Source organism: Belonocnema kinseyi, chromosome 8 (assembly GCF_010883055.1).
Source record: "Belonocnema kinseyi isolate 2016_QV_RU_SX_M_011 chromosome 8, B_treatae_v1, whole genome shotgun sequence".
NCBI classification, from domain to species: domain Eukaryota; kingdom Metazoa; phylum Arthropoda; class Insecta; order Hymenoptera; family Cynipidae; genus Belonocnema; species Belonocnema kinseyi.
The window spans coordinates 13,196,890-13,216,074 of NC_046664.1; the positions used below are offsets into that span (position 1 = coordinate 13,196,890).

Consider the following 19,185-nt stretch of genomic DNA (forward strand, 5'->3'; position numbering starts at 1 on the left):
GGTTTGTTACAGGATGCGGGAGGGGAGTTTCTAAAAAGGACCTATAATCCGTTATGTAATTTAAGTACGGCCCCCTTAGCTACTCGTGGAGTTTCGTTTCGATCATCAGAGACAGCATCGTCTTTCAAGAGGTTCCCGTCAGCCCCTAATAGCTTCCAGAATTAGGCACGACGTCGATGGATGCTGCGCTCTGAAAGACTGGACTGTTGAGACTGAACTGTTCGACGAAGCAACTCAACGTTTCGTTGGCAATGGAGGAATATTCAGTCGACTGCAGCTAACTGTGTTTAAATTTTCTCGCCTTGCTCCATCACCGTATGGCACGCGCGTTTACTTCACTTCGTGTGATCTAATTTCACGAGCCAAATAAGAAAATTAGAATTCTGCCTACGGTAAAACTCTTCTCAAAATATTTACCCTGCAAAAATTGGATTAAGGGAAAGAAGAAAATAAGTTCTTTTGATCCTTTTTCTTTATATCACAGACTGTCCATTTTAATCGAATAAAAAAATACCAAGCCATTTCCCGTTTTTTTCCGTTTCACAAACATTTTTTCCGGTCAATAAAATTTTTCAAATCGAACTCTATTCTAAACATTTTTCCATTTAGATTAGTAAAAAATAAACAACAAATTAAAGCATTCAAAGTGAAACTCTTGAATTTCAAACTTTTAAAATTGAAGTTTAAAAGTTTTTATATTCAAAAATTTTGTGTTCAATTACTCAATAATTTACACCTATAAATTGGAATATACTAACACTTTTCAAATGAATAATTTCAAGTTTAATTAATTTCAACTGCAAAATAAGAAAATTTTTACATTCATAAATTACAGAGTATACAAATTTAAATTAAGTTCTAAAAATATAAATCCACGTTAACATTTCCCGAAGTCTAAATTAAAGAATTAATCCATAGCCTTTAAAAATGTTCAAAATTATATTATTAAGTTATTTTAGGCTGAAAAAATAAAAAATTTCAATAGTAAAATGTTTTCAACTTTAAGTTCTTAAATTAGAAGTCAAATTATTTTCATTTTAAATAGTTTAAGCATCCTTGAAAAGTGTTAAAATTTGTAATTCAAGCTTTTGAGAAATCTAAAAGTTGTTTTATATTTTTTCAAATATAAAATCATTTTTGAAATTTTTTAGAACTTCTAAATAACTTTTAAAATCAATTGAAATTGTCCTGAAACTGATATAAAATCCTGCGAATTAAAAAAAATTGCGTTCAAATTTAGAAGTTTTAAAAATATTCAAAATTAATTGAAAACTTTAAATTATATTAAATAATTTAAACGAAGTGCGTGTACCGAAAAAATCCGGCTATTCGAAATTTCAGTACAAATAGCCACAGCCTAATTTAAAACGAATTGTAGATTTTTGTAGATTTCAAACAAAAAATTAAAAGCTTTTTAAGAATTGTGAAAGGCTCCAAAAGAAAAAAAATCTCCTAATATTCCTAGGAAAATTGAAAATGATTTTAAATTCTGGGAAATTTTTTTAACCGAGTATTTAAAAAGATTTTGAAAGATTTTCAAAATTGGCACAAAAAAACACCCTGAAGATTTTAAGATAGTTGTCGTGCCAAAAGTCAGAATTCTGAAAAAAGAATTTTTTCTATGATTTTAGAAATCAAAATATCATAACTGATTTCATTTCAAATAAAAAAAAAACATTTTGTATGCAAAATATTTTAATTAAGAAAAAACATTAATTTTCAACAGGTTTTTTGCGATTGAATTTTGTCTGATCGTTGCTTCTTACGCATTTTTGAAAAATGATTATATTTTATTAAGTAACTGCTTAGTTTTTTCGGGAAAACCTTCTGTAAAACTCTACTGTTTTCAATATTAAAAATATAGGAAAATTGACTGATAAAATTGGATACAGTAGAGTTTTAGAGAATATTTTCCCGGAAAAAATAAGCCATCACTTATTCAAATTCAATCATTTTTCAAAAATTCGTCAGACGCGACGGTAAAAAAAATTCAACTGCAAGAAAATGGTTAAAATTAATGGTTTTACTGTGTGTGAATTTCAAAATTTTCCATAAAAATGTTTTTTATTTTGAATCACATTATTTATAATATTTTGATTCTCAAAATCATAGAAAAACTATTTTTTCTCATATCTGACTTTTGGCAGGACAACTACCTTAGAGATTTAAAAAAAAAGTTTCAGGATTTTCTAAAAATTGTAGGACAAATTTTATTCATTTTAAAATATGTTTAGAAGTTCTGAAAAAAACTTGCAAACACTTCGTTTTAATTACTTGACATGAATTAACGTATTAAATTAATTTTGATTCTTTTCGAAACTTCTAAATATCTTTTAAAATTATGCACATTTTTCTACAAATAATAAGTGTTGAATTATCATTTCTACATAAATTTCACTTACAAATTAAATTTTTTTTTAAATTGAACAATAAAAATTAAATTAATCAAATTAAAATGATTTACTTTCAAATATTTAACCTTAATTTACTTCTATTAAATTAACAGTCAAATATTACTAAATATTAAATAATTATTCTTTTTCTTAATTACAAAATTCCACATCAAATGAGTTAAGAAGTGAATAATTTAGACTAAAACAATATTTTTATTTTAATAAAAGCCTTTAATCACGAATATATTATTATTAAGTTATTTTAAAGTTGAAAATAGTTTTAAAAGTTTCAATCGCACCTTTACATTTTTTTAATGACAAAGACTTTCGAAATGAAACAGTAACAATCTGGAAATTCTTAAACTTTGAACCATTTTCCATTGCAAAAATGATTTACTAACTTATTTATATTTGCAATTGATAAAATAATATTCTTTCTTATCAAAATTTTCAATTTCAAACGCTTTTTATTTTCAATTGTTTATGTCTTCAAGACTGCCCTTTACAATTACTTTTTAAATTAAAAATATAAATAATTAAAAATAAAAAACTAAGATGAAGAATTTTTAAACTAAAAGATTTTTGAATTACGCATTGTAAACTGAATGATATCATCATTGACAAAGGTATTAGTTCAACTAATTGTTATTTAAAAACTGTTGAAATCGAACTTGGACAGATTTTTCTTCTGAAAATTTGTAAAATTCGGATCCAGCGGCAACCCTGAATTAAGATGGAAAACAAATTTCTTCAGTGAGTTGAAAACTAATGCTGACATTTGACATTTTCTCTCGTTTATTGCGTACTCCCGAAACGTAATATCCGGACGTGACTTTTCGAAAACATTAACGAGGAGGAGTCAGTCGAGAAGAGCGAAAAGGAAAAAACTAGACGAAAACTGCACTGAATAGCAAGAGGGAATTCTAACGAGTAACCTTATTATTTTTTCGACCATGTCACATTTCTTTCACTCTCGAGTTTGCACTAATCGCATTATCGCGACTCGTGTTTTCTTTGAAAAGACTTGCAAAGAGGCTTTCGGAACTTTGTGACTTTGATAATTGATGACGCAAATAGGTGTTTCGCTACCCTCCACATTTATTTTCACCGTGAAGAAAGCCTGGTATACATGACGATATCACCTTTCATCCGGCAAAGCTTTTTCACCCTCGGTATTCATGGACAGAGCGATAGGCAGGCGCTGAAAATCGAGAAGGGTAGAGACTCTTAAAAGTCGCACTTCCGCCACAGCGGAAAATACAAGAAGAAAAAGGAGAAGACCATTTTTATTTTTATTTTATTTTATTTTATTTCTTTCAGTCGAGAAAATACATTCGTAAAGATAGAACTTTAATTGGAAAAATTCTGAGGGCAGATGAAAAATATAAATTTTTGAAGATACTCAGGATGGGCGTTTTAATCACATAAAAGAATTCCCGGGTCAACAAAATAAACAAATTGGAACTAAAAAGCTAAACGATTTTACATTTAAAGTCATAAAAACTGAGCTGCAAATAATTTTAAACAATTTTAAGCTAGAAATATTAAAAATTGTACGATTAAATTTGTGTTATGAACTAAATACTTCTTAAATTAAAAGCTAAATTATTTTAATTTTAAATAGATTAAAAATCCTTAGAAAGCTTCCAAATTGTATTTTAAAATCTTGAAACATCTACATCTTGTTTCACATTTATTCAAATTTTCAATTATTTTTGAAATTTTTTCAGAAATTCTAAATATCTTTTATAATAATTCGAATTCTTCCCAAATTTTTTTAACCCTGTAAAATGGAAAATATTTTTGACAATTTCAGAAATCTTTTTAAATATTCTCTTAAAATTATTTCTACAAAATAAAAAGTCATTTTCAATTTTCCTAGGAATCTCAAGAAAATGTTTTTTTTTTGTTCTTTTGAAGCCTTTCATAATTCTTAAGAACCCATAAACTTTTTTATTCGAAATCTGCAAAAATCTGTATTTTGTTTTAAATTAGATAGTGGATTGTTTGCACAAAAATTTAGGTACGAATAGTTGGATTTTGTTGGTATAACGTAGACACTTTGTTTATATTATTTTAAATTATTACAAATTTTTAATTAATTTTGAATCTTTGCAAAACTTCTAAATATCTCTTAAGCTTAGTCGAATTTTTTCGACGAATTACGGATGTTCAATATTTATTATACATCAAAATTCTACAATTTTACTTGTAAATTAAATTTTTTCAAATAGAAAAATTAAAATTGTAACGTTAAATGTTCAGTTTTTTGTTACTTTTTGAATATTTGATGTATAATTACCGATTTTACAAGAACAGTCAAATATGTTTAAATAATCAACAATTATTATCTTTCTTAATTACAAAATTTCGAATTTCAGACTAAAACAATATTTTAAATTTGATAAAAGCTTTAATTCTAAATATATTATTTTGAAGTTATTTTCAAATTGAAAAGAGTTTATAAAGTTTCAATCGTAAAATAAATTGCAAAATCTATTATTATTCACTTGTTAATCCTTAATTTATAGTTCAAAATTATCCATTTCAAACTCCAATTATTTTTTATTTTTCAAGTCTTTAAAACTGTATTTAGAATTTTTTTTAAATAATAAGTACTCGCTTAAAAATTAAAATCCACAATGGAAAATGTGAAAGTGAATGATTTTCGAATTACGCACTGTAAACGGAATGATATATTGAAAAGAATAAAAATCCAACTGAATCGATTAATTTTAAAACATATTTATAAGTTCTAATAAAAATTGAACACACTTCTTTTAAGTTAGTTGGAATCTTTGCAAGTTTGTAATTAATTTTGCATCTTTTTGGGCAGTTACTTAAAAAATCATTTAAAAACATCAAAATCTTATTTAAAGATCACCAAAAATATATATTTTGTTTAACCATATTTGGAATAATTTCAAATTTTAAATTATTTTTGATTCCCTTTAAAAATTATAAATATATTTTAACCCAATCAAATTTTTTTTAAAGTAATAATTGTTCAATTTTTATTTACTCTTCCAAATTTTTTATTGTTTTAAACCTTCTTTTTAATTATTCCGTGAAAAATAATTTTTGAAGAAAAAAATGATTGAAAATTTGTCCACAAATCTTAAGAACATTTGTTCATTATCTTCAAACGTTAAAAATCGTAGTTTCAAAATTTTAAAATCATAAAAAATCTACATTTTCGTTAAAACTTAGTTGGAATATTTTAAACTGTTAAATTATTATTATTTTTTAATTTCTAAATATCTCTTAAATTTATTCGAATTTTGCATAGAACTCATAAACAATCCTGCAAAATAAAAAAATACCTTATAAGTTTCTAATTTTTTTTTAAGATTTTGGATTTCTTTTGGAATCTTCTTAAATATTCCCATAAAATTAATTTTCTAAGATAAAAATCCATTTTTATTTTTCATAGGAATCTTAATGAAATTATCGTATATAATGTTATTTTTAATTATTTGTAATCTTTTGTGAACTTTTAAATTATTTTTGAAATTTCTAAAAAGTTCTGAGTCTCGTTTAAAATGATTTTACTTTTTGCTACCATTTTTAATAAAACCTGCAAAAATTTTTAAAATGCCTGAAAATCTTCCAGATTTTTTTTATTTTACAATTTTGGAAATCTGTTAAAATCTGTTTAACAATAAGTTTAAGATTAACGACGGGGTTTATACAAACTAGTCCAATTTTCTACCCGAAAATTTGAATTTTCAATAAAAATATAAATTTTCCAATTACATAAAATAGTTTAATTTTTAAGTAAATAGTTTAATATTAATATTTAGGAGAAGTTTCCACCAAAAAGAATAATCTTCTACCAAAAACAAGACTTTTTAATACACACATTTCTAACCAAATAATGGAATTTTAACTAGAAAAAAGTGAAACCATAAATAAAATAGTTAAATATTAGGTTTAAAAATAAATTTTTGAAGAAAAAAACGAATTTTCAACTAAAAATATTTAAATTTGCAACCTAATTAATTTTTAACCATTATTATATCTCTACTAAAAAATGAAACAAAATAGTTGAATTTTTATCCGAAAAAAACTCAATTTGACTATTAAACATTAAAGTATAAGTTTAAAAAAAGAAGTAAATCTACAAATATCCTTGAATTGTCCCCTTTAATTACCTCAGGTACGCCAGCCTTTTAATAAGATATAATCTGAGGCGAGAACAAGAAGCGAAGGGTAACGCGCTGGATGCAATGGTGGGGGTAACCTTAACAGGTCAAAATGCGAGTCGGGCATCGCCGCAAAATACGAGTCGGGCATCGCCACAGGATGTGAGTCGGGCATCGCCGGTGCAGCGGCCACCCTGAAAGAACTACCTGAGTTTTTATTGAAAGGCGATTATTGACAGGACTTTTAGGGTCTGATTTTCCGCATTGTAGCCAACAATACTCCAGTTCAGTTTCAGGGTGAAGAAGCGCGTGCCATACGATTTATTATAAAGGCATTTTGCCAGCTCCTTATTTGGCTCTCTTGGTTGTATGCTGAGAACCTGCTGTGACGTAAGACAAGGCTCGGCTCGCTTTGAGACTCAAGACTACTGGAGCCGTCTCGCGATATCGATTCCAGGGCATGTTAGGCCGTGTTACGTAGTAAAAGCGAGAAGGATAGACCTTATGGGTTCTGTTTGCTTGACCTCAAAGGGAAACAATTGACCAATACAAATGCAATGACAAGAGAAAGCCGATCTTGCGGATTTCATGAAAAATCTTCTAATTTAGTTTAAGAATCACCAGAAATCATCAATAAACAATAAACCTAATAAATTTGAGTCATTCGAGTATTATCAAACAATGGGCTTCATTCGCTAAACAGGTTTGTCGTTTTGATCAAAGAAAAAAGATCCCGTTTTTTTATAATGGTTCACAAACACTTCACGGTCAATGAAATAAAAAAAAATCAAACTCTAAAGCCAACAATTTTTCCATTTGAATTATTAAAAACTGAGCTGCAAATTAAAGCTCTCAAAGAGTACCGTTGGCCTAATCGGAGAAAAATCAAAGTTTTTCCCAATTCGCAAAAATTTTTTATGTTTAATAAAATTTAAAAGTTTGAACTATAAAGATAAACATTTTTCCATTTAAAGTAATACAAAATAAACTAAAAAAAGTTTGATACTGACAACTTTCAATTGAACAATTTTAAATTAAATGCATATAAACACGAAAATTTAGAATTTTTAACTTTTATAAATTATAGAGTTTAAAGATTCAAATACAGTTCCAAAAATATAAATCCGCGTTATCATTTTCACTGTTCTAAATCATACAATGATTCAATGAACTTTAAAATTTTCAAACTTATATTACTTTAAGCATTTATCAGCTAGAAACATGGAAAATTGAGAAATCTTGAGCAATTTAGAAGTTGTTTAAAATTTTTCACATTTAAAAATGATTTCAATTTTTCCTACATTTTTTTAAAATCCTGCCAAATTGAAAAACTCCCCTAAAATCTTCCAAATTCATTTTTAATAAATTTGTAAATCTTTTTGAACATTTTTTCAAAATTAATTTTTTGAAATAAAAAATAATATTTTAATTATCTAGGAAATATATCCTATTCTTCTGAAAAACGAATTTTTAACTAAAAACGATCATTTTTTAACCAAAAATTAAAAAATTAAATTTGTAGCTAGGAAATTAATTTTCAACTAAAATTATGGCACAACAAAGCTTTAATTTTCAATTATTTTTTCAATTAATTTTCAAAAAAAAGTTAAACCTTCAACCAATTAATTTTATTTCTAACCTAAAAGTTGAATTTTAAAGTAGAATGATAAATATTTAGCTGCAATACTCGAACTTTTAACCCAAAATAATAATTTTTAAACAAGGAAATTGACTTGTAAAGAAAAAGATCATTTTCTACACACAAAAAAAAACGACTTTTTAACAAAATACGTAGATTTTGAATTACATAGTTGAATTTTCAATTGAAAAAAGACAAATTTTCATCCAAAGTGTTGAATTTGAAACTAGAAAAGATCAATTTTCAGCTTAAAAGGGAACATTTAAATTTTCAATAATTTTGAACCTAACTGTTGAATGACATACCTTCCCAAAAAATGAATTTTCAACCAATAAAATTAGTTTTCTACAAAAAAAAAACCGGATTTTCAGTAAATTGGTTAAATTTTGTACTCGAAATAAAATTTGTAATTCAAAAATTTACTTTCAACAAAACAGTAACATTTTTAACCCAAGATGAATTTCCAATTAAAACGATAAAACGTCAAACCATAAAATTATTTTTTGAAAAAATAGTTTAAATTTTAACCAAATAGTTCAATTTTTACGTACAGAAAAATGAATTTGCAACCAGCAGGGTAAAATTACACATACTTCTGTACGGATACTCCCTGTCCTATAATAAAATCAAAAGTTATCAAACTTAAGTAAGAAAACAAATCTCAAAGAGCAAAAAATTGCAACACGCTTTTCTTATAATGAAAAATAATAAAAATTCAATAATAAATTATGCATTAATTAGTGTAGACTGAGATAATCTAAAAAATCTGCGACTGTAGATTAAGTAGAAATAAGTAGATGTACAGGAGGGGTTTCTGGGAATAGATTCCTACCTTGCAGACATCGAAAAGATTCTAGCTGTAGTGGATCGTGTCTGTGCCAAATTTTCTAGAAAAGTGGTTCGTATCCGTGCTAAGTTTCAAGAACATTCCTGACAGCGTCATCAGGAATGTTCTTGAAACTTATCACATTCATGAACCACTTTTCTAGAAAATTTAGCACGAACACGAACCACGACATCTAGAATCTTCTCGATGTCGGTAAGGTAGGGACCTATGTCCACAAACTCTCCTGTACACCTACTGAAATCACTTTTCTTTGATCAAAATTATTATAATAATGAAATCTTGAATTGTCCCGCGATCAGAAGAAAATTCCTGTTTTATTAATTAAATTCTCGATCATTTCTTGATTTTTTCCAGGTTAAGTCATCAACCTGACTACAAATTTAGGTCACGTGAAATGTGTCCGAAAACTGTCACTTTGCGAGAAGATAATCAGTGTTACTCAAGAATAGCATCCGTGACTAATAATATTCATGAAACTTGATGTGACGTTTCGCATATCATTGCATCATTCTATCTTTGAGTAATAGTTGCTTGACGTTCAACAAGGTGTCCATAATTAATATTCATGAAGCATGGTACATTTCGCATAATAGCACAACACCCATTTCACTGATTCCCACAAAGTTTCGAATTGTCGCATATTAATAAACATCGCGTTTCCAAAAAATAAAATCTAAAATACCATCCAACATGTACATTAAATTTATCATTTTAGAAAGTGCTCTTCAATATTAAAAACCTGTATCTGACATTTGCAAAATGGCATTATAAAAATGCTATTAGCAAGCTTGATTAAATGGAGCCTCGTAATAAGCTAATGAAGTGTGGAAGACAAATGAGCATAAAAGAGTAACCCTTTGTGTTGTGAAGCTCGTTCATTTTGCACAATGGCTCTCATTTATTAGCTTCTGGAGTTAAGAAATTGAAGCTTCTTCCGAAATTGTTTCTAAACACAAGCACACTTAGTTTGATAGATCTAAGAAACTATCTGAATGGAGCTCAGGAATATAAACTCTCCTCTTGAAAGTAGGTCGACTTATTCGACTTTTTAATTCATATTTTGCAATATCACAGCAACTTTCCGTTTTCTCCAATCACAGGCCTCACAATCAAATTTTTCAATTTTTCCGGTCAACTAAAAGTAACATATTCCATATTCATATTTGTCGGAAAAAGGAAAACATTTATTTTAAATCATAACGTTCATTCTACACTGAAAAAAATGGTTAGTTGAGCTAACTATTTAGTTAGTAACATATCGTACTACTATTCTATTATTTCGTACAACAATTCCATTAGTTGCGGTAAGTATTTAGTTTGTATCAAAATCTAGGTAAATGGTTGTCCCAAATAACAAAATAGCAGTACCGTATCTTACAAAAAGCTGAATAGTTGGTACAACTAACCATTTTTGTTAGTGCAAAACATCCTTGAACACAACTGAACAAAAAATTAAAAAGTAAATGAATTTTACAATAAAATTATGAATCTTCAACTGGAATAGTGGAATTTTAAACCAAAAAGATGAATTTTTAACGAAAATTATTCATATTTGCCTGAAATACTTCAATTTTAACGAAATAGTTGAGTTTGCAATCAAATAGTTGAATTCTGAACTTGAAAAAAAATCACTAAAGTGATGAATCGTTAACTGGAATATTTTAATTTTAAATAAAAAAAATGAGTTTTCAAATAAAATAATGAACCTTTAACTGAAATAGTTAAACTTTCAACAACAAAATAATTTTTACTAAAAAAAGATCAATTTTCAACCAAAACTCAACAAATTAAGTTTTAAGTTAAGAAAATCCATTTTCAACCAGAAAAGGCGAAATAAATGAATAATTAAATTTTTATTCCATAAATGAATGTTCAACCAAAAAAATGAATTATCAACTAAAATCATGGAATATTCAACTGAAATGGTATTTTCATTTTAAGATAACAGTTATTTTTCAAATAAATGCACTTGTAATGAATAGGATGAATCCTAACAAAAAAAATTAATTTTCACCAAAAGACTTTCTTTTAAAATTAAATAAATTTATTTCTAAACTGAAAAATGAAGTTTAAAATAAAATAATGAATATTTAACTGAAATACTTGAATTTTCAACCAAAAAGAAGAATTTTTAGACAATGAAATTAACTTTCAAAGAAAATTTCAAAGAAATAAATCAATTTTCAATTAAAAAGACAGTTTTGCATCCAAATGCAAAAATATGAGTTTTTAACAAATTATTAAAATTATATTTCAACCAAAAATAGAATAGTGGAATTTCCCGGTAAAAGTGTAATTTTTAACAACAAAAATCCGATTTTCAGATAAGTAGTTAAATTTTCGATAAAAAAAATATTTTTCAACCAAAGAAAAAACAAGTTTTCAATCAAAAAGCTTAGTTTTTACCCAAAGAAATAAATTTTTAATTAAAATTATGAACATTAAATTGGAATACTTAAATTTTCATCCAAAAAGAAGAATTTTTAAACAAGGAGAGTAGCTTTCAAAGAAAAAAATTAATTTCTACCAAAAAAGTAGATATTTTAACAAATGACATGAATTTTCAACAAAATAAATTAATTTTCAATTAAAAAGGACAAAATTACATCCAAATTGTTACATTTTTAACTAGAAAAGGTCAATTTTCTACCAAAAATGGAGCAGTTAAATTTTCACTTAAAAAAAATTCATTTTATACCTACCAATTTGCATCTAAAAACGATCAAATATCAACCAAAAATAGAATAGTTGAATTTTTTCGTTAAAAATATAATTCTCAACCAAAGCAATGGATTTTCAGAAAAATAGTTGAACTTTCTGCTGGAAAAATTACGGTTTTAGTTGAAAAATTGATTTAAAACAAAGTAGTAACACTTTGAAAAAGAGATGAATTTTCAATTAAAATTATGAATCTTCAAACAAAAACATTTATTTTTAACAAAGGAACTGTTGAAAAAAGTACTTGAAGTATTTATTTTATTTGTCTAAAATTTGGAAGCGGAAACTTTAAACTTATGACAAGTTCTGACTTGTAACAATTTTAAACCAGAAAATTTAAATTTAAACTAAAATTCTGAATCATGGATTAGAATTATTTAATTTTGAACTAAAAAGGCGAATTTTCAACCAAGAAGATTAATTTCTACTAAAAAATACGAATTTTCAACTAAAAAAGATAATTTTTTAACTAAATATTGAATAATGAAGTTTTTAGTAATATTTAAAAAATCCATTGATTTCCGTGAAACTAGATCGAATTTAGAGGAATTTAAGATCAAAGAAAAGAATTCAATGAAAGTCATAAAAATTGAAGGTGAACTAAAAAAATCAAATGAATTTAAAGCAATTTTTTAAAAAACTAATTGAATTCAGCAACTTTGCAATGAGCTCAGAAAAATTCAAGAGAATTCACAAAATTTTATTAAATGCCTAAGAATTCAAGGTGAGATTAATAGACTGCAGGATCAATTAAATAAAAAAAAATTTTTTAATGCGCTGAATTAAGTAGAATTGAGTGAATTTAGAAGGATTCAGGTAAATTAAAAAAATCAAGAGAATTCAAGGTGAATTCTAGGATAAATTTCAAATCTTTGGTACTCTACTAATTTCTAACACAAGAAGTGACTAATTATTACAAAAAAAAAATATAACGTAAATTCAAATGAATTCAAATGAATTGGAACAATTTTTTTAATTGAAAAAAATTTGATTGATTGCAATAAATTTTTAGTGAATTTATAGAAATTTAAAAGAAATAAGACTTAGAAGAAATTAATTTTTTTTTAAACCAATCTAAATTTAAAAGCAATCAAGTGAATCGAAAAAATTTCAAAAACATGGGAAAATTAATTTAATTTAGTAGAAATGAGTGAAAAATTAGAAGAATTCAAAAGAATAGAAAAGGATTTAGGATAAATGAATAAGAAGTCATTGCGAATCACAAATGAATTGTAAAAAATATTTGAAAATCTCTTCAAATCTTTAAAACTTTTGAAATATTTCAGTCTTTGAAAGCCTTCAAACTACCGAAATAAATAGAAAAATTCTGGGTATCTTTTGAAATTTCCTAAAATATTTCGAATCCTTTGATATCTTTTGAAAGCCCTAGAAAATTTTCAAAACAATTGAAAACGCCTGAAAATCTTTGACAATATCCTCAAGTATTTCAAATCCCATTAAATTACTGCAATCAATAACAAATTTCTTTGTAATCTTTTAAAATAATCCAAATTATTTTAAATCCTTTGAACTCTTCTGAATTTTTTTGAAGATCTTGAAAATGCCAAGGAATTTGAAAAAAAATATGTTAAAATATTTCAAATCATTTTATCAATTGATTCTCAGGATCAATTGAATTAAAACTTTTAAAAATTAAAAAAATCCGTCGAATTAAGTAGAAAAGCGTAAATTTATAGAAGTTTAAGAGAATTAAAAAACTTGCAGTGAATTCGTAAAATTCGAGAGAATTCAGGGTGAATTCCAAATCTCTTCAAATCTTTAAAACCCTACAAAATACCTATCTTTTCATAAATAAATTCTTTAAAATGTACTAAAATATTATAAAATTTCGTGAGATTCTATGATGATATTTTCTGAAATCATGCGAAATATATTAAAATACATTGAGTTTTAAAATCTTTTGAAATCATTTAACCCTCAATATATTTAATATAGTGGCGATAAAACACTGCAGATGTTCCTGCGTAAGTTCCAACAAAATGAAAAATTTTCTGGTGCGATTTCGCACCAGTGTACCGTTTGAAGGTTAAATCCTTGGAAATATTTTTTAATATTGTAAAACCTCATACGTCCTGTATAACGATTTCATATCTTTAGAAATTCTAGAATATTTTTTATCCTATAATATTTCAAACGCTTTAAAATCACTTCAAATTAATGAAATTAATAACAAAAAATCCTTGGGATCTTTTAAAATTCCCTAAAATACTTCAAATTAAAAGCTCCTGAAAATGCCTTCAAAGTTTTAAAAATACACTAAAATCCTAAAAATTCCATAAAATTACTGAAATCTATTAAAAATTTCTCGAAACCTTTACAAATACGCTGAAATATTTCAAAGAATGCTTGATGATTCTAAAATCGGTACAGACCTGAAATAAATAGTGATTAAGCCACGAATTAATTTATTGAATGATTTTTGTAGTGAATTTATTTGTTTAAGTCTTCCAGGCTGCATTTTAAAATTCTTTAAATTAGAAATATACGCTTAGAAAGAAAAAAAATCTAAAATGGGGAACTTTTCAAGTAAAAGATTTTCGAATTACGCATTGTAAACTGAATGATATTATAAATAAAAACAAAAATCAATTCAACTAATTATTTTTAAAAACTGTTGAAATCAAACTTGGGCATATTTTTCTTCTGAAAATTGGTAAAATTCCCGGTCTCAGAAAAATCCCGGTTTCCCGGTCCAGCGGCCACCCCGAGATAGAGATAATAGAGGACTTCGGAGAAACTGATTTTCAATTCCGATGATTGCCTTATAAGAGGAAAGAACCGAGGGAAAGAAACAACTTCCCCGAGTGACCTCTATAATTGAAAAAGAGATATAAATAAATAAATAAATAAATGTATAAATAAATAAAGACAAGATTGATTTACTGAATTTCCTGGATATCTACCCGCATAATTGATCATATGTCTAAAGAATAATAAGCCTTGTGGATGAGCACTATAAACCCCTCTTAACGCATACCTAGCGACTCTAATACCGATTTCCGGTTTGTATCCAGTCTATGTGCGTTGTTAAGCGTTTCCAGAAAGCTTAGCCATTTAGAGGTAGTGGACATGAAAGGTACAAAAGCGATGCACCACTTGTAAACTATATGTACAGACAGTCAAGATAAAACGTATACTATGATAATATACGTGTGTGAAATGCCGGACCTCCTCGCAAAACGGAGGAGAGCCAGCAGTTGGAAATAAGTGATATTTACCTTGATACTGTCGTAGCAAGCTGTGACCCGTCCATTCTGCACCTCCACATTTGCTGGTGGATGCGCAAACTTGCATTCCGTGTCCGGTCGAGTGCACTTGTTGCGTTGAAATTCTCTGCAGACTTCCAGCTGGAGCCATCGGGAATCCTTGCCGTTGAGAAGGTTGTTCATATTAACCATTGCCATCTTCAAGTTGACTCAAGAGTATCAATTCGGGTTCTCCCCAATCAGTTGTTGTTCTTCTACTTCTTTTTGATATTTCTATTGTTGTTGTTGTTGTTGTTGTTGTTGTTTTCACTTTGCGTCGTCGGCGTCTTGTTACCACTCGCGGCGGTGGCGACGAGGAAGAAGACTATTTTTCAACGATATTGAGGTAATTATTGGGTTGTCTTCCAGAGATCAAATTAAAGGAGATACAATGTAAAGCAACGGGGGTATAATTTAAAGAGGAGATGCAATTGAGAAGATGCAATTGAGGATATGTAATTTAAAGGATAAAGAGGTCTCATTCACTCACACTAACACTCACTTTTGCTTCTTCGCATCAAAACACACAACTGGAGAATCTGGAGAGAGCAACCCAAGAATAACCTCGGATTATAGATACCGTTTAAAGCTATATACCTGCTCTTGAAGACTTTATCGTCGACTCTTTTCTCAGTTAGAGAACTTGAGAACTCAAAGAGACTCAGGGTGACTGTTTGGTGCGTGACTGATTGGACTGCGTCTTGGATTATTCGATAGTGATCCGGCTATCGGGATTTTATGAGTTCGCGTTATCGTCAATTGGCACCCTATTGGTAAATTCTCTTCGAGTCTTCAGTGAAGGTTCCAGGCAGACTTCTTCGTTTCTTACTAGACTTTCGGGTTTCACTCGAGTCGCTAGATCGTAAGCCAAAGCTTTCAGAGCTAAATGAAGCGTCGAGTGCTTTTCTAGAAACTTTTTTACTTCTTAGTTTTGCACCTTCTAGCAGGGATTCAGGTAAGCGTGATATCCAGGATTGTTCCACTGATTCCGGAAGGGAGCGGACGGAAGGGAAATTGCTGAGAGTGAGAGAGAAAGAGAGAGTGCAAGAGAGAAAAAGAGATAAAGAATGCAAATGCGGGCGACAAAGCTGTACAGGCGATGTCAAGGTTGGGCAATGGGAAGGGGAGGAATTGTGAGTTAGCGAAACGTCGCTTCCGTTCTCTTCGGTTTCACGTCATTTATTCGGCACTCTCCTGGCTCCTTCCGCGGACGACTTCCGGTACTTCTCTTCTGGAAACATACCAAAAGCGAAAAATTGCGTTACTGCGAATGCAAGTGGCCTGATTTTTTTTCTTTTTTTTTTTGCAAGGGAATGTCTTAAGATACAAGTCACACGATCGTAGAGAAAGCTTATGAATTAATTGAAAGAGGATAATTATAAAAATGCATTCTCTACGATCCTGCAGGAACTAGAATAACAAGTGTATAGAGTTCTAAAGTCCTAGAGAATGTTCATTAAGGCCATTTGACGAGTGGGTCACGCGACCAGATTCCTACTTTACCGACACTTTTTTTATTTCTGAACTTATTTTTATACGAAGCGCCACATCGAGTTGAAATTTTGTGATAATAAATCAGAAGCACTAAGAAAGGCGGGCCTGGTCCTAAATTTTAATGATGATGAAAAAAACAAAAAAAAATATTAAAAAGAAAGCTTCTTTCATCATTATTAAAATTTAGGACTAGACCCGCCTTTCTTAGTGCTTCTTATTTATTATCCCAAATTTTCAATTTGATATGGCGCTTCGTGTAAAAATCAGTTAGGAAATAAAAAAAGTGCCGGTAAATTTGGAATCTGGTCACGTGACCCACTCATCACATGGCCTTAAATTTTGAATATTTGCTAAATTGGAACAATATATATTATAATATTTGAGCCCAGATGAATACAGTTCAGTTTAGCTAAATTCACTGAAATTCAGTTGGAATTGGACAAATTTACAGAGTTTTTTTTCAATTCCCTTAAATTTCACTTTTAAATTTAGTCTCACTCATTTCAATATAGTTGTAATTCGCCTTGGAATTGAATTCAGATAAGTTCACTTGCATTCCGGCAAGCTCGGTGTACTTTAAACTAAATTTACATTGAATTAAATTGAGTTTAGTGAAATTAACTTGCATTCATTGGAGCTTAGTTGAAATTCCTTAAATTCCATTGATATAAATAAATATAAATAAATTCATTGAAATGCAAATAAATTGATTGAATTTAGTCTGAATCACTAGAATGCAGGAGAATTCGACAAAATACACTACCATCAACCCAAATTTAATTGATTTTACAAGAAATTCGCTTACATTGAGTTTATTAAATCAGCATTTATACATTAAAAGAGAATACTTGAAATCCTTACACCTTCAAATTTTTCAGAGAATTTGCTTTTCACCTTGAATTCAAAAACTAGTTAACACTCAGCAAAAAATTGTCCTACTTTAAATCCTTAACAGCTGAATTTCAGAAATTAATCATAACTCTTTTTTCTTAATTTAGATACAAATTACTTGAAACTAGATAAATTTTTCCTTAATATAATTTCACTTCTAAATTTGAGGTAGAAACAAAAATTAATATGTAAAAAAATCAATAGAAATGACCTGCAAAATTGAACTTCGTTCACAATAAAAAAACAATTCCTGAAAAAGTTACATCTCAAGTTCAGAAATCTACTTAAATTCAGAAAAGAGCTTAAATTCAGAGAAGAGCTTAAATTCAGAGAAGAGCTTAAATTCCGCAAAAATTTGTGTCAATTTAAGAAAATCAATATCTGAACTCCAAAATTTAATAATAAGTTTTCTTAAACACAGCTAAACATTAGCTGCGTCCAGCTAAACTTTTTGTTCATTTAAGTTCATATCTGAATTTTATTTGCAACATTTTTAAGTATTTTTTATTACTGTCTTTAATCTCAGTTAATTCCACTAAAATTCAGAGATTTCCTCAAATTCAACAAGATTAACTGGAATTAACTAGGAACCTCCCTGAATCTAATTTAAATCATACTAATTTAACCAAAATTACTCACAATAAAAAAAATACTTAAAAATTATTCATATTAAATTCAGAAGAAACCTTAAATTAAGTAATAACTGGTCTGGATTTAAGCATGGTTTACATAAATTAAGAAAAACGTATGATTAAGTTCTGAAATTCTAACATTAACACTTTATAAAATGAAGGCAATTTGTTCTTAATTTCAGTTTATTTCTGATTTTAAGTACATGTCTGAATTTAAGGTGTAACATATTTAAGTATTCTTTTTTACTCTGCCGGAAATTCAATCAAATGTACTAAAATTCTATTAAACTTACTTCAATTTAGTAAAATTAAATTGAAAACTTTAAAACAAGTATTTTCAGCATAAATTACGTTAAATATTATTGTTAATGAAACCCATTTATAAATCGTTAGAACAAAGATACTATAAGCTGAATAAATTGTTTGAAAGTCTAAATATAGCGCTAAGTAATTCAAAAAAATAAATTTCACATTCAATTAATAATATTTGCCAGGAATCCAAATCCAAATTCCGTATAATTTTCGTAACTCTTTATTCTGATTTTCTTATTTTAAATCACGGAATTTCGAAAAAATGCTCTATTTTTAAATTCTCAAAAATGTTAGAACTCTATGTGTGTATAATGTATATCGTGCGCTTGCGTGTACAATTTGCGTGGGGTATTAATTAATAAGATTGGGCATAAGCAGGGTCAGTTTAAAAGCGCATATTTACCAATGCAAGCACGCCTATGTTAGTGAGGCCCGCTTTTTTTGGCTAGCTAAGCAAATTTTACATCTAACGTGCGTATTATCCAAGCTCTGCAATATCGTAGAAAATTCTCCACGCTGATGTGAGAAAAAAGGGTTCCAAGTCACCAAACAAGAACATAGAAAAAACTCAGTGTAAGAAACGCCTCAGGTGGACGCTGGATTCGGCCAGAGGTCAGCATGCTACTTGCACACGTGCATTACCTACAAGACCCATTTTTTTTAAGTCCCAGAAAAAGCTGAGTGTTTTGACCCATTTTTTTCTAACTCAAAGAAAAAATTGAGTGGAAGAAACGCCGAAGTGATCGCTAGACTCCGCTAGAGGGCAGCAAGTTAATTGCGCAGTAACGTGAATTACCTCCAACGTTTCTTAAAGCCATTTTTTTTTTTAAGTAAAAGCAAAAATTGAG

The 19,185-nt window shown here is 28.1% G+C and overlaps 1 protein-coding gene across 4 annotated transcripts in view; it reads right to left on the minus strand.

Moving 5' to 3' along the window:
* LOC117178064 overlaps window positions 1-19,185 on the minus strand; it is a 374,841-nt gene that overhangs the window by 319,045 nt on the left and 36,611 nt on the right. For all 4 annotated transcript variants that reach the window (XM_033369287.1, XM_033369286.1, XM_033369285.1 and 1 more), the window contains exons 2-3: window positions 15,606-16,239; window positions 14,982-15,333 (exon numbers count right to left, since the gene is read on the minus strand). In XM_033369287.1, coding sequence (XP_033225178.1) covers window positions 14,982-15,167 — 186 coding nt within the window. In that variant the 5' untranslated portion in view covers window positions 15,168-15,333; window positions 15,606-16,239. The remainder of the gene's footprint in view (window positions 1-14,981; window positions 15,334-15,605; window positions 16,240-19,185) is intronic.